Source organism: Amphibalanus amphitrite, unplaced genomic scaffold (assembly GCF_019059575.1).
Source record: "Amphibalanus amphitrite isolate SeventyFive unplaced genomic scaffold, NRLGWU_Aamphi_draft 000381F_arrow, whole genome shotgun sequence".
NCBI lineage: Eukaryota > Metazoa > Arthropoda > Thecostraca > Balanomorpha > Balanidae > Amphibalanus > Amphibalanus amphitrite.
In genome coordinates, this window is record NW_024881875.1 from 136,858 (window position 1) to 152,729 (window position 15,872).

The 15,872-nt window shown below is 54.9% G+C and overlaps 1 protein-coding gene across 2 annotated transcripts in view; it reads right to left on the reverse strand.

Moving 5' to 3' along the window:
* The window catches only part of LOC122390087 (hemicentin-1-like), a 67,187-nt gene that overhangs the window by 10,389 nt on the left and 40,926 nt on the right, over positions 1-15,872 (reverse strand). For both annotated transcript variants that reach the window (XM_043382749.1, XM_043382748.1), the window contains exons 55-83: positions 14,060-14,201; positions 13,599-13,747; positions 13,231-13,354; positions 12,752-13,015; positions 12,441-12,542; positions 12,071-12,244; positions 11,335-11,498; positions 10,907-11,121; positions 10,526-10,716; positions 10,020-10,141; positions 9,511-9,664; positions 8,898-9,061; positions 8,507-8,588; positions 7,999-8,182; positions 7,474-7,678; positions 7,064-7,196; positions 6,670-6,767; positions 5,763-5,934; positions 5,170-5,316; positions 4,742-4,870; positions 4,250-4,417; positions 3,669-3,794; positions 3,205-3,398; positions 2,686-2,822; positions 2,197-2,414; positions 1,717-1,889; positions 1,317-1,455; positions 676-909; positions 101-406 (exon numbers count right to left, since the gene is read on the reverse strand). In XM_043382749.1, coding sequence (XP_043238684.1) covers positions 101-406; positions 676-909; positions 1,317-1,455; positions 1,717-1,889; positions 2,197-2,414; positions 2,686-2,822; positions 3,205-3,398; positions 3,669-3,794; positions 4,250-4,417; positions 4,742-4,870; positions 5,170-5,316; positions 5,763-5,934; positions 6,670-6,767; positions 7,064-7,196; positions 7,474-7,678; positions 7,999-8,182; positions 8,507-8,588; positions 8,898-9,061; positions 9,511-9,664; positions 10,020-10,141; positions 10,526-10,716; positions 10,907-11,121; positions 11,335-11,498; positions 12,071-12,244; positions 12,441-12,542; positions 12,752-13,015; positions 13,231-13,354; positions 13,599-13,747; positions 14,060-14,201 — 4,810 coding nt within the window. The remainder of the gene's footprint in view (positions 1-100; positions 407-675; positions 910-1,316; positions 1,456-1,716; positions 1,890-2,196; positions 2,415-2,685; positions 2,823-3,204; positions 3,399-3,668; positions 3,795-4,249; positions 4,418-4,741; positions 4,871-5,169; positions 5,317-5,762; positions 5,935-6,669; positions 6,768-7,063; positions 7,197-7,473; positions 7,679-7,998; positions 8,183-8,506; positions 8,589-8,897; positions 9,062-9,510; positions 9,665-10,019; positions 10,142-10,525; positions 10,717-10,906; positions 11,122-11,334; positions 11,499-12,070; positions 12,245-12,440; positions 12,543-12,751; positions 13,016-13,230; positions 13,355-13,598; positions 13,748-14,059; positions 14,202-15,872) is intronic.

Here is a 15,872-nt window from a genome sequence, read left to right on the forward strand (position 1 = left end):
CTTTTCCATTCTCACCCTCGACCGTTCTCTTAATCACTCCCTTCCTCTATTTCCTCAGCTCACCGCCGACCACCGGGGTATGCGTAGCTCTCTAACTCACCGCTGTCCACGCGCAGCTCGATCTCCTGTTTGAGCACGGCCCCGGTCCGGTGGTCCACCAAAGTGCACGTGTAGCGGCCGGCGTGTCTCTCAGCCACTGCCGGCAGGCGGAGCTGCAGCTCGCCCGGCGGACCGCCCGGCTCGGCCAGGCCCTCGGTGGCCAGCGAGGTGCCCTCGTGGGTCACCCGGACCAGGTGGTGGTCCGGCTGGTACCCGCTGAGACGGCACAGCGGCGCCGCACGGCCGGCCGGGACCCGCACAGTCGGGGAGGACGGAGACCAGCTGGCCGCCACCGGCGTGGATGGCTCTGGGGGACCGGAGGGCGGCCGTCAGACCATAGGCCTCAGATTATCAATAATATTTCGTTCGCGTTACAATATTACAAAATTAAAACCTATTAATGAATGTTTTACTCTGTCGCGTTTAAAAGCAATGTTTGATATTCATAATGCAAAAACATACAGCATTATAGATAAGGTCACGATGTCATGTTACAAAATAAGGGTTAGACTCCCGCACTTCCTCACAACCGTGCCGTTACCAACAAACAGTCACCAAGAGCTAGAGAACCCTCACCCTCGACGGCGATCTCCACGGTGGCCATATCGGTTCCGATCACATTTTTGGCGATACAGGTGTATGTTCCGGCCAGTCGGGGCTCCACGGCGGCGACTCTCAGACTGCCGTCAGCCAGCTGCTGGAGCTCCTCTGTCGAGGACAGGACGCGGCCCTGGCGCTGCCACAGAATCACCGGCCGCGGCCAGCCGGAGGCCGTGCAGGGCAGCGTCAGCGGCGAGCCCGCAGGCACGGCTGGGGAGGGGGCAGAGGTCAGAGGTCACAGGTCAGAGGTCACAGGTCACACACAGACAGACAGGCCGTGCAGGGCAGCGTCAGCGGCGAGCCGGCCGGCACGGCTGCGGAGGGGGCAGAGGTCACATGTTAGAGGTCAAGGGTCGCAGGTTACAGGACTCGCAGGTCACAGACAAACCTCTGAGGGGCTTGCAATCCTAAGTAAGAAAACAGTTACACTCGTGAGAGCTGCATGCTACAGGTAATGAAATGTTACATTATAGGAGCTAGCGAGCAATAAATCAACCATTTTACGTCGATAAATTAAAGTATGTACCATTGCTAGCATTAACGGCCTGAGTACTTAATTATCGATATATCAGACATCACCCCTTCCTCCGCTCAGTGACTGCTCAGTGCTCACTGACCTGCAGTGGCCGGTGGCCGCTCCATGATGTGCGCCGGCCTCTCCACCACCAGTTTGACGCGGCGGGACGAGGTGCCGGCAGCGTTGGTGGCCAGGCAGCGGTACAGACCGGCGTCCGACGCCGCCGGAGACGAAAACACCTGACCGGACACACGCAGAAGTAAGGGTTATACAATATACATACGCAGAAAGAACAGTGGAACAATGGCGATCATAATACGGCTGATGGTATACGATGAGCAATATATTCGAGGAAACCTACTTCCTACGACTGCTTTCCCTACGCCCAACCTACGGCTACTTCCTTCCCTAAAGAAGATAAGAATATTGCAGACTACAGCAGCCCATTCCTTCCCACACAAGCCTCTGACGCGCTCCCGCCTGCCTCCTCAGCCACTGACCAGCAGCTGGCCGCCGTCGTGCACCGCGGCGGCCGCCTCGCCGGTCAGCTCCTGGCCGTTCTTCTGCCACCGGATGACCGGTTTGGAGTCGGAGTCAGAGCGGCAGCTCAGCTGACCGCGCACTCCCTCCCGGAGACGAACCTCGTCCGGCATCGGAGCCAGGCGCGGCGGTCCTGGAACATACGAGAACGAGGGATGGACAAATACAACTGAGTCTAACTTGGCACATTATACTCGTAAATTAGCATAATGCCTAAACATAGGGCCAGGCAACATAAACATCGTCATTTTAACACCGTGAGATTTTGGGCTTGGGCATCGCGCGATTAGTATTCCGTAGGTATTCTGGACTTTAAGGCAGCGTTTATTACGTTTTTTTTTCAAAGTAACCCCGAACAACGCAAATCATCAGAAACCATCGTAATACGTACGTCGCCATGTCCTTCTCCGTCCTCCCGCAATCGGCCGCTGTTCACTCACCGAGTCTCTGGAAGAGTGTCACGTTTCCGCCGACCCTCCGGACGGCCACCTCGTTCCTGGCCTCGCACGTGTAGATACCGCCGTCCTCCGGTCCGGCCAGGTGGACCGACCAGGAGGTGCGGCCCGGCTGAGGGGCGCGCGCCGCCACCGGCCGGCCGTCCCTCAGCCAGGAGAGGAGCGGGAGCGGTGCGCCCTCGGCCGCGCACTCCACCGTGAAACTGGGAGAGACACAATGCCGTTAGGACACCACCCGCATATCAGCGCAAGGAGTGTCAGAGTCCAAAGGAACGAACAAAAAGAAACAAATGAGCATTCCCACATGGGCCTTTACTGAACACGAGTTTAGCTCCGAAAAAAATACTGTTCATTCTGATCGGTCATGTTATCATACAATGTTCATTAAAGTCAGATTTATGCGTCTTAGAACCAAATGCCTACATTCTAGTACACTCCGCCTTATTCAAAGCACGTGACGACCTGTCAACTCACTTGCCCATTGTGGGGACGAGCAGGTCCTTGGGTGTGATGGTAAACCTGGGTGCCATCTCCGCAGCGACGTTGAACATCTTGGCCGCCTTGCCGATCGAGTTGATGGCCACGCACATATACTCTCCGGCGTCGCTGAGCTGTCAACGTGGTGATTGAAGTAATGTGGCAGTGACCGGTTCCATTGAACGGCACAAAATAACGTGTAAAATGCACTGGTACCAGAAACCAAGCAACACGGATTAAATCAGCGCAGATCCTCTCAACCCCTTACCTACCTAACAAATTTAATGAAATTGAAGATCCCTCTCTGCTAGTAGCCAGTTATCTCCGCCTCCCTCCCCCAAACTCCCCTGTCCCCACGCATTGGAAGGGATCGACTCTGAGCTCGCCGTCTCTGACGGTGACCCGTCCCTCCTCCCTCCCTCCCCTATCCCCACACACCTGGAAAGGCTCCACTCTGAGCTCTCCGTCCCTGACGGTCACCCGTCCCTCCTCCCTCCCCCTCCCATCCCATCGCACCTGGAACGGTTCCACTCTGAGCTCGCCGTCCCTGACGGTGACCCGTCCATCGGTGACGTCTTCCAGCAGGGTCTGTCCGTGGAACCAGCGCAGTACGGGCGGCGGCCGGCCGCTGGCGGCACAGCGCAGATGCAGCGCCTGGCCCGGGCGCAGTGTCGACTCGGGCGGCGACGGAGAGCTGATGGAAGGCCGCGCTGGGAAAGTTTGGGGAACCGGTCAGCTGGGTGAGCCAGAAAACACGTCCGTGACATCGAAGTTTGAGAGTAAATGTGTCACAACATTTCATACAAACTCTATCCTGCACTAAAATATAACATGGCGATAGATTCGTAAGCAGCTTTCCGTTCACCTGTGATGAATCATAACGTGAAGAACACTGACAGAAAATACAGCCAGAGACAGATCGACAATCACCTCCTTGACAGCCGCTCGATTTATCGGCGCCGTGGCCGTTTCCCACTCACTTGTGACGCGCACTTTGATGGCCTGTTCCCGCTGCACCTTGCCGGCCTGTCCGCGGCACACGTACTGGCCCTCGTCAGCCGCCGTGACGCCGTCAATCACCAGACTGTTCACCACCACCGAGCCCTCTGTGCGGCAAATAAAGAGACACGGGGCGTGAGACACACAGACAGATACAGGGCGTGGGGACAGACACAGACCAGACTAACGACCGACATCGAGCCCTCTGTGGGCACAGACACACACGGGGCGTGAGCACACAGACACGGGCCACAAATCACAAAATCCTAACACGTATACGACGTTCTCTAATGATAACACGGAGTGATTTTTTTGCGGACCATCGGGTGTACGTACTGGTTCTGACGGCCGAGTTGTCGTACTTGCCGGTTTAATTGCCGGTCGAGCGTGGCTAATTAATGTACGCACTGGTTTTGACGGCAGATCTCAATCGAACGTGCTAGTTTGGACGGCATAACTCAGTGGTACGTACCGGTTTTGACGACCGAGTTGTCGTACGTACTGGTTTTGGCGGCCGAGTTGTCGTACGTACTGGTTTTGACGACCGAGTTGTCGTACGTACTGGTTTTGGCGGCTGAGTTGGCGTAGCGCCGCTCGCTGAGGTCCAGCTGGCTGTTGTTCCTGTACCAGACCAGCTGCACCCCGGAGCCGCTCTCCGTCTGGCAGCGCAGCGTCAGCTGATCGCCCTCAGATGACGTCACAGCGCCGCCGGACGGCTCCACGTACAGGTCTGCCGGGACGAGAAACAACAAAGGTAGAAGATGGATCCGACAGACGCACTTATGAATATCTGCAAGTTAGAGGCTTGAAATGACTTTTCACAGAAGCTTGATTGGCTTGTTACCGCAACTCAGGAAATTACACATCTTTAGAGCGCTTCTCATTATTGATTTAGTGTAATTTCGTGCGTTTTTTATAGCGTTCTGCGCTAGAAAATGTGACTGTGTTTTCGAAATTTTATCCAACCAAACGGCTTTCTAGCTGTTGACGTTTCATGCATCGTGGGGTCACTAGCCACCATTCGCACTACGTTTCGCTGTTAGTTCTGCCTTACCGATGGTGTCCTTGACGTGCACGTTCCAGACGACGGCCTTGACCTCTCCCGTCTCGGAGGTCGCCTGGCAGCGGTAGCGGCCCTCGTGGCTGGGACGCACCCGGGGAACCTTCAGCGACTTGTCCAGAACTTAAACAAAGAAAACAGATCCCAAGCAAGCTCACACATCAAAACAATACTTCAGCATCAAAATATTAAAATATGAGCAGCATAATCAAATGAAGTGAGAATACTATATGATATTCATAAAACACAAAAGCACAAATTAAGGCAATAATACAAACCGAGGCACTGGACACCTACACACGATGTCGATCAATTTAATACCTTGAGGGTCTATACCATCTACCTCATCAGTACTTTACTTCGACCCTCTCTGGCCCTCAGGTTGCATTATTTGATCCTAACTCCGTCCTAGCTAGACTGACCTTTCTCCAGTTTCCTGGCGCCCTTGGCGTCGATGGACCACTCTGTGCTCTCAGTCGGGCCGCTGGAGACGTCAAACTCGGGACAGACGAGAGCCAGCTGCTCGCCGACCACCAGGTACAGCGACCGCTCCTCCACCTGGGCAGGCGCTGCCGACAGCAGAGAGTAAATACAGTCAGACAGCTGTCACCAAACGTGGGGACTGGAGTCACACAGCTGTCACCGACCACCAGGTACAGCGACCGCTCCTCCACTTGGGCAGGCGCTGCCGATAACGGAGTCAGACAGTCAGACAGACCTGTCACCAAACGGAACTGGGGATATACACAGCTGCCACCGACCACCAGGTACAGCGACCGCTCCTCCACCTGGGCGGGCGCTGCCGGCAGCGGATACGGTAACAGGGGGGGGGGGGGGGAGTCCGTGGCGGGGCTGCCACCAACAGCAAACGGTACAGCTTTATCTCCTATGCAGTTTTACATACATAAAGTAGTCATGGATCGAGGTTCACTGATATAGATGATCGACAGAGCACGCTCAAACGCAGGTCGATAACGAAAATCACCAGCAAAGTATATTTCTGCCGCGTACTCACCGGATACGACGAGCCTGATGAAGCGCTCGGCGCGTCCGGCGTCGTTTTTGACCAGGCAGCGGTACTTGCCGCGGTCGTCGGTCCGCGCCCGGGTGAGCTGCAGTCCGTGAGAAGTGAGCTTTATCCGGGGCGAGCCGAGCCGCACCGGTGAGCCGGCCTTCTCCCAGCTCACCTGTCAGGCGCGGGACGGGAATGTGTTACAAAACATGTCAGCATATAGCACTGTATTTATTTGTATTTGTATTTATTCAACAGACCGTCAACAGGCACTGGACCCACTAAAAGACGGAGTCACAAGATTAAAAACAATAAATATGGCACACACAGGCAGCATACACACGCCCGGATAAAAAACGCAGATACACATGTAAATAAAATAGAAAACGATAAACAATACAAGGAAATAGGGAATGAAGTGAAAATATGAAGAAAAAATGTGTGAACGAGGTGGGAAAGAAATCATGATACAAGGTAAACCAGAATAACTGAACAAACAGTAAATATGAACACTGAGAGATAAGCGATGTATAGGTACTTTAAAAACACGTAAAAATGTATAAAGTGAAATGAAAAATATAAGAAAACATTAAAAATAGACATATTTAAAATCATATAAATATAAAATCAATAAGAATCACCTACCAACTGAAGGAATGAAACCCGCATTTTAATTTTCATTCATTATATACTGTAACACAGGCTAAAATTGTTTGTCCACATTCGTTAAATAATACAATAGCAATGACCTAGCAAAAAGAAAAGAAAAAAGATCAACGTACGTCTCAGGCCTTTCCTTGCAACTAAATCAACTGCGATAGCCTGCTATATATTGCTATATATTGCCCGATCAGCGGGCAATATCAGCGGGCCCGATCAGCCCCACCCTGCCAGCGGAGTGTGGACGTACCGAGGGCAGCGGCGACTTTGTGACGCAGGGCAGCACGGCGTTACCGCCCAGCGCGACCCGGACCGTCTCAGAGGGCGGTCCGGAGATCACCGGGGGCTCTGCGGGGAGACGAACAGAGAGGCATTACTGGTCACCTGGACTGGCTTATCTAGCTGGCATGTACAATACAGTGGCATGACTGTTCTGTTGCAAGGAGTTGCAACAATTTACGTCGTAACTCGTACATCGGTTTAACAAATTTGATGAGTAAGGACCTTCAAGCAAGGCGCATTGGCCGCTAGCATGTGATTACTAAAATAAAAAAAAAAACGCCATCGTCACTCGAAAACCAAAAACTAGCTGTATCCCAATACAACCAGCCGTGTTTCCCGGCGTCTTTCACTTCTAGCCGTACCGAGCACATCGAGCACGACCTCGTGCCGCGCGCGTCCCGCTTCGTTCTCCGCCGTGCACGTGTAGACGCCGTCAGCGGACACATCCACGGGGCTGAGGTGGACCTGCGCCTTCCGAGACACCACCGAGGCGCCCTGGAACGGGGGACATGGCGGCGAAAGGTGGACGAATAAGCGGGTAGAGAGCACGTCGCTACAATATGTACATTGCGATAATATTCAATCGCTACATGAGACACACAAGGTACAGGCATACATTTTTTTCTTCGTAATGGCTCAAAACAGTTTCAGACGATCTACGAATTGAATGAGAACCAATGAAGTTCGTTGAATGGTTAATGAAACAATTCAGTCGAGAAGTTAAGATCTTGGTGACATGTGCAGGCAGCTCGTTAGTTCTGTCAGCACCCACCTTGTACCAGGTGACGTTGGGCGCGGGCAGCCCGGTGGCGTCGCACGTCAGGGTGACGTCCTCCCCGGCGCGGGCGGTGACGCGGTCCGGCGCCGGCGACTCGAAGTGCGGTGGGACCACCACCTGCACGTCGAACTTGTGCACCGCCTGGCCGGCGCTGTTCTGCGCCTCGCACGAGTACTGGCCAGAGTCCGACACCGACACACTGGGAGCGGGGGAGAGGTAAGGATGTTTATAGCCCAGACCAGATAAATCCTATGAAACACACCAGATAAATCAACACTCTAGGCGGTTCATCGCTGACCTTTCATATAAATCCAGAAGTAAAAAAGGTGCGCATTTTCTGATATGTAGAATATCAGCATAATAACGTCTCACCCCAAAATGCCATGCCCGACAATAGATAGTCAGATAGTCACAACAGCCAGACGCATCCTTTCCGTATCTACTAATGCCACGTTAGCTCCTATCTAGCCTCAGTTCCTTGTCAAACCACCAGCCCTTCAGCTTCCCCGTTCCGCTCACCTGAGCACAATGAGTCCGAGCCTTCCGTCGAATATGACGCCGTCGCGTTCAGTGATGGGCCGCATGTTTTTGAGCCAGCGCAGCGGCGCGGCGCCCTCTATAGGACAGGTGAGCCGCAGAGGGTAGCCCACCTCGGGTCGGACCGACGAGGCCGGCGGAACGTCCGCCACCAGACGAGGCGGCACTGCAGAGGAGTAGAAGGGGTGAGAGAAGGTTAGGTGGCGGTGGCAGATTGAAACGTAATAACTGCTGCAAAGAAATTAGTCAATTAACAGGTTTATCAAATTCTCAATGTGACGGGTTGTGAGGTAAATTATACCAAATCTACGAGCCACCAAGCGAGATCACGATTTAGAAGTGGGCAACCCTACAGACAATAGATGGGTCGCATGAACGGTTCGTATCGACATTCTCTATCATCTCAGCTTTGTCTTGTAGTTCCCCGAGTGTCATTCAGTCGGGAGAATTAAGTCCCATACTGTTTATTTTAAGCTTGATCGTCACTCACCCTTGATGCGAATGTTGTACTTGGTGACTCGGGTTCGCGCCAGGCTGGACGATATGCACTGGTACCGACCACCATCCTTCTTCTGCAGCAAACAATAGGACGACACAAACTCAGCACATTCAGACACACATAGACACCAAGTGATTGGTTTCGCAGCGTCGTGACTTAACCTGCACGTTTTCGATCTGGACGTGTAACCTGCTCACTGTTCACGACCATGCACATCCATATCCTACCATTCAGTGCTGCAAGTCCTCTCTCCCTCCTTCCCTCCTCCCTACCCATCTCCCTCCTCCCCTCTGGCCTGCACGTTCTCCAGTCTCAGTTCCGTCTCCCCTCCGTCCCCTCCTAAGCCACACAGTACTGAAGGCGCCCGGCTCCTCCCCTTTACCTGCACATTCTCCAGCTTCAGTTCTGTATCACCTCCCACTCGCCGCCCCCTCCTCAGCCACACGGTACTGAAGTCGGCCGGCCCGGCCGACCGGCAGCTCAGTGTTACAGTGGTGTTGACGTCCGCGTCCAGTTCGACTGTATCCGTCTGGGTCAGCGGCGTCCCTGTGGAGGTGGGGGGGGGGGGGGGAAGACTATTACACACCAACACAGTGTTACAGTGGTGTTGACGTCCGCGTCCAATTCGACTGTATCCGTCTGCGTCAGAGGCGTCTCTGTGGAGGTGGGAGAAAGTGAAAAGGGGCAGTGACCGTCAAACACGTTTCGTAATATCCACGGAGTTCGAGTACCATGACTGCAAAAGAACAGGCATAAAACCCGGCGAAACATCGACGATGCAGGCATCGCAGACTCTAGCATGTCTTATTAAAAATTACCTTCGACATCCAGTAGAAGGCTGAATATAACAAGTAACAACCGGTCTGAGCGATTCATCTCCACCGAAATAGCAGCATAAAAAACTCATATCAACAAAACACAAACAAGACCCAAAATAAGCAGCAGTCGTAGAATATTGCATCCGACCACTGCCGTGCCCACCCGCCGCTCCGCACCGGTGACGTGCAGGCTGAACCGTTTTCTGGCGGTGCCGGCGCTGTTGGCCGCCACACAGACGTAGCTGCCGGCGTCAGCGGGCGCCAGCTGGCGCAGCGTCAGCGTCTGGCCGGCGTCAGACAGCAGGTCCGGCTGACGCAGCACGTCGTCGTCCTGGGCCGTCAGAGGTCAGGTCAGGTCAGGTCAGAGGTCAGGGATCAGGGATTGGACGAGGGGTCAGGTCAGACTTAACAGGTTTCAAGTCAGAGGTTTTGGCCGGGCTGCACGGCTACGATGCGTTAAGTTAGGTCCATTTCACCATTCCGCCGCTAGATGTCACTACAAGTTTACGCCTGAAGGTATGCTGTACCGCATCGCTTGAAATCCTGCGATTCACTGTTCAGTGTTCAGACGTTTGACTGAGCTCTCTGGCATCAAAACCTATCCGCTATTCACAGCTACCATAGTGCATTGTAAAGAACAGCGTCTCGTCGCTCCAGTGTCCCGGTATGAGGTCACTGTGACTGACCTTGTACCAGGCGATGGTGGGCGGCGGATGACCGGACACCGGGCACCGCAGGCTGACCGACTCGCCCTCCCGGCCGCGGACCGACTCCGGCTCGTCAGAGGAGCCCTCCACCGACGGCGCCACTGTAATAGAGGGATGGTCATTGGTCAGTCAGAGAGGACTGACGGACTCTCCCTCCCGGCCGCGGACCGACTCCGGCTCGTCAGAGGAGCCCTCCACAGACGGAGCAACTGAAATATACAGAGGACAGGACGGTCAGAGAACTGATCGACTCGCCCTCCCGGCCGCGAATCGACTCCGGCTCGTCAGAGGAGCCCTCTACCGATGGAGACACTGAAATGGACAGACAGTGGGACACTTCATGCATATGGCTAATCTCAAATGTCTCTTGACCATTTCCACAAAAAGTTCGGTACCATAATTATTAATTATGCAACGATACATCACTCTGGCAGTACAGTTCAGTTCTTCTTGACCTTCTGCCCCGCAGTCGTCCCCGTCCTCACCGAGCACCCTGAGCGCGGACCGTCCTCTCGTTGATCCGACCGTGTTAGTGGCCACGCAGGTGTACACGCCCAGGTCGTCCAGGGAGGCGGCCGTGACCAGCAGCTCCCCGGTCTCAGCCAGGTGTGCGTAGTTGGCCACCACGCCGCCAGGTGGCAGCGAGAGCGCGTCCTCGGCCGTGTACCACACCCGGCTGCAACAGCGGTGACGCGTGACGAAGTGAGTTTTCTGCAGTACATATGGACAAGCAGGTAGGGCAGACTTTTCTGCACGAGCTCACAGAACAGTACAAGCTGGTGATAAATCAACGCAACCAACCAATGACAACATTTAGAAATGACGAGATGTCCGAAGGTGTGTGGGAGGGGGGGGGGGCTACTCACGTGGGTGGCGGGTTTCCGGTGACGGCGCAGGGCAGCCGGACCGTGGCGCCCGCCTCCACACTGCTCTGTCGCGGCACGGCCACACCCGGCTGCGTGAGCACGTCCAGCGCGAACGTCTGGGTGACGGCGCCGAGGGCGTTCTGCGCGCGGCACTGCAGCTGGTCGGCGCCGCCCGGACGGACCGACTGCAGCAGCAGCTCGCGGGCAGACGGGAACTGACGGCGAACAGCAGGGGAAACGGTGAGACAGAGAGAGGAGATCGCTCAGCAGGCGACTGGTATTCTAGCGATACTCGTAGCGCTGCAGACAAATAACGAGCATTATGCATCAAATAAGCCGCTATTCTTAAAAAAGTATAGATAGAAGTCTAGTGTTGATGCACCTAACCCTACCTTCCTCTCCTTTGTCCTTCCTTGCAACACACTGACCGTGACGCGCTCCGTCTCCGATATGAACGGCTCCGAGTGGTTGTACCAGATGACGGTCGGCTCCGGGTTTCCCTCCACGTAGCAGGTCAGGGAGAGAGGCTGGCCCTCCTCCACCTGGATCGGCTCCCGCAGCTCACTCTCCGGAATCGTCAGACGGGGAGCGTCTGCCAAGAAAGAAAATATGAAATGGAAGGCGGGTGTGTAGAAAGGGAGGGCGCATAGAGAGTGAGACAATAAAAGCAACGAAGCAGGAGCCAGGAGAACGCTACCGAACCAGCGCTGGACCTCGATAAAAGTATCCAATTCTTATCTAAGGAGCAAGCGAAAATGATCAGCAAAAATAAGGGGCCACAAAGACGGACTTACCAGCCAAAACATCTTTGAACTTTCTAGTGTTCACCAATCTTACCGTTGGCTACCAATAAAACGCAAGACATCGTCATCCCCTTCCTCTCACACTCACAGAGCACGCCCAGCCTGAAGAGGTAGCTGACGGAGCCGGCCTCGTTGGTGACACGGCACACACCTCCCCTCCCCTACCCCATGACACTCACAGAGCACGTCCAGTCTGAAGAGGTAACTGACGGAGCCGGCCTCGTTGGTCACCCGACACACTCCTCCCCTCCCCTACCCCATGACACTCACAGAGCACGTCCAGTCTGAAGAGGTAACTGACGGAGCCGGCCTCGTTGGTCACCCGGCACACACCTCCCCTCCCCTACCCCCTGACACTCACAGAGCACGTCCAGTCTGAAGAGGTAGCTGACGGAGCCGGCCTCGTTGGTGACGCGGCACATTATGTCTCCGGCGTCGCTGTCCAGCGGATAGGTGAGCTCCAGGGCTAAATTAGAGGCCAGGTAGCCGGCGCCGGATAGAGGCTCGCCGTCCCGCAACCAGTCCACACGGTACTCTGACGGCGGCACAGGAGCAACAGGGAGGTGACGTTATCACAAAGAATCGACACTGAGATTCACGTGGGACAGCCTTCAACCGTCATAATTCCTTTTCCAATATTACATTTGGTACGACCCGTATACTTAATTCCGCTGTAAGCGACGCATTTCTTATGGTAGCTGCATCCATTAGGACAGGCTGAACACTCTTACCTCCGATATGTTCGGTGTCCACGGGACAGGGCAGGACGACGGCCTCTCCGACGCTGGTCACTATGGACTCCTCGTCCTCAAATGTCTCCAGACGGGGCACCTCTGACGGGAACACGGACAGCGGTGACGTATTGTTAGTAATGGCTCCTCAAATTGAAAAGGCGAAAATGTCCAGCAATTTCCATGGATCTCCTGATTTATCGCTTACTATCCATACTTTTATAGCACCTAAGGAAAAATGAAAAGAATGAACCTCACCAATCAATCGTACACAAGCCTGCGCGGATTACTCCGTATCACTCGTCACTCACCGATGACGCGCAGGTCGACTGTGGCGCGGTCGGTGCCGGCCCGGTTCTTGGCGAAACACTCGTACTCGCCGCGGTCGAACGGTCCCACGCTCTGCACGGTCAGGTGGTTGCCGAGCGCGTGGATGCGCGCCTCAGTGCCCACCTCCTGGCCGAGGCGGTACCAGAGGACGGACGGCGCCGGCTGGCCGGTCACCGCACACTCCAGGTGCAGATCACGACCCTCGACACCCACCGAGCGAGACGGCAGCGAGACGCGCGGCGGCTCTGTGGGAAGGGAGAGGGAGGGAAATTGCATCGTACTATCAGCGCAAACAACGAAGAATATGTTTTTGGTCTGTACAAATGTCATGCTGAAAATCCTATCGCCCTAATTGATGTTCATAACAATGCCAAAAATGAATGCAACCAATGACGCCGTCTAGCCCTGCTGTAGTTCTCAGGAGCACTCTCCAAATAGCTAGGGCTGGAACGGCACTCACCGAACAGCTGCAGTTGCAGGGGCACGACGAGCAGACCAGCCTTGTTAACGGCGTAGCAGGTGTAGTTGGCGGCGTCCGAGGGCCCCACGTCCCGCACCAGCAGCGAGTAGCCCTCAATCTCCACCTGATGATACCGAAAGAATGGAGATGAGTCAATGGTGGATTGGTCAGCCAGCTTATCTACACTTATGTACCTGGCCAGTTTGTGACACGAGACGTGTCTCGAAAATATTTACACATTTTCCCATGTTGTTGAGTCTGATTGCGATAGCAGCATGGATCACCTCTGATCTGAACTGAGCGAGAAACATAGAGTCGCTGCAGGAGCTTTCAGATGCGTGTATGCACCAGCCCACCCGATCCCGTACCTTGGCCAGCTGTGACTCCAGCTTCTGTCCGTCCTTGTACCAGGTGACCTGGGGCGCCGGGTGACCGGTGACGTCACAGGTCAGGGTCACGTTCTCCCGCGGCCGGGCGTTCACCGTGTACTCCAGCTCCCGGCGCAGCGTCGGGAGCGCTGTGCGATAAATAAGCGGCAGGCTGAGTAAAACTTCAAGAAATTGAGGTTTTCTAATTATCACCGCAAATTCAGTCCAATCAAGACGTACAGTTATCATGCTAGTGACAGAAACCGTCACTGTCTTCATTTTTTGCAATCATTACATCGTCTACAGTCACTACTAAAAATCATCTAATTGATTATGGAATGCGTCTTTTGCAAACATACACCAAACCGACCTTGGAAACCCTCATGGCATTTTCTGAACAAATGTTGACGTCAAAGAAGCCCGGGAGACTACATATCCCCCCGCAGACCCCTCCGACTCACAGTAGACCTCCAGGGTGTAGTCCACCGAGTCAGAGCCGAGCGAGTTGCTGACTCGACACGAGTAGCTGCCGCTGTCTACCAGTTTGGCCGGCTCCAGCAGCAGTGCAGAGTCCGGGTCGGTCGCGGCCACAGTCTTCACCACCTGCCGGTCAATGTATGGTGTAGAGATTGGGTAAACGGTAGACCAAAGGACGTCACAGGTAGTCACAAGGGCGCAAGATAATCGCCCGAGTTATTTCCAAAGGACGGCATAGAATATGGCACATGGCGCCAAACGCATTACAATCACAAGCGAACAGAATAACGGTCTCATTTAGACAGGTAAAAGGCCGCTTTCTATTATCTGAAAATAAGCGAAATGTTCACTACCATTCACTAGCCAACTAATGTCTTCTGTAACGCGTCTTCAGTAATTCTTCACAGCTTCCATTATACTTACTTACTTACTTCCTCGGCGGCAGCTTCGTGGACGAACGGGACCCGAAGCACCGCGCCCATGTCGTCTCAGCATCCCCCGTCCCGCTGATGTCAGCCAGCGTCCTCCTGGAGATGGTCCCACAAGCCAGCTGACACGCCAGCCTTCCAGTCGCTCCTGAGCGGCGAGAGCCTCGCGCCCATCCTCGCTCCAGCCCTCTTCCATGCATCCTTTCGACCTCTGTGCTTCCGTGGCTCTCGAGTTGATTGACCTCTCTGTGTCTTTGCATTAGCAGGTGTCTGACGTCAGAAGCTGAGAGAGTGATTCGACTACTCATTCTGCTTGCGCGCGCTGCCAGTCGATCAGCCGTTTCGTTCAGGTCGATGCCGGCGTGGCCGGGGCAGTAAACCCAGACCGTCTCGCCCCCAGCCATGACCCACCATTCAGGAGGAGACCAGCCGGCTTCCAGTCTACTCAGTAGCGACTGTGAGTCGGTAGCGATGACTAACAGGTCCGCGTCGCGTAGGAACTCCTGGGACTCGGTCAAACCGAGAGTCACAGCCTCCAGTTCGGCACGCATGCTTGAGAGGACGAGTCCGCAGGCACCGGATGAGCAACGGGTGTGCTCATCAGAGCGCAGGAAGGATCCCCAGCCTGTTCGGGCCGGTTCGCTGGTCACAGAGCCATCGGTAGCCAGAATTAGCGGTGTCTGATGCTGATCGACGAGCGATTCCAACAGAGATTCGAATTCCGCGTTCGCCACGCCTGGAGCCCAGTCACGACATGATCGACTCAATGAGTGCTTGCAGATGACAGTCCATCGGCTGGCGACGTCAGAAGGTGTCCGCATGAATTGAGGCCGGTCACGAAGCTGGTTCCTGCCGCGCAGTTCTCGCACGGTGTCGCAGGCCTGCCTCACCCACCCCGGTCTGGCGAGTCGGCGCAGAGGGGCCCTGCGAGTCAGCGACCTGACGGTGGCGCAGAGAGGATGAGATGTCTCTTCGCCGGCTCTTGCAACGGCGTAGACGCGCTGGACCTGGAGCTGCTCAGGAACCGAAGAGACGCCTAGCATGTAGCGCAAAGCCGTGCGTGACGTGTCGCGGGTGCATCCGGTGATGATGCGCAGGGCCGACGTCTGGACGCGATCCAACTTTTCCAATGTGGTGGGACAGGCGGCCACAACCTCTCCGCCGTATGAGAGCCGACTGAAGATAAGGGATCGATACAATGTGAACATGCGCTGCTGGTTTAAACCTTTCCTCTGTGCGGTTTTCAGGGCGCCGAGTGATCGCAAGCAACGGGCCGTGGTTTCCTCGACATGTTTGCTGAAGGTTAAACGCCTGTCCAGTGTGATGCCCAAATGGGTTATCGTCGCGTCAACACGAATGGGCTGACCGT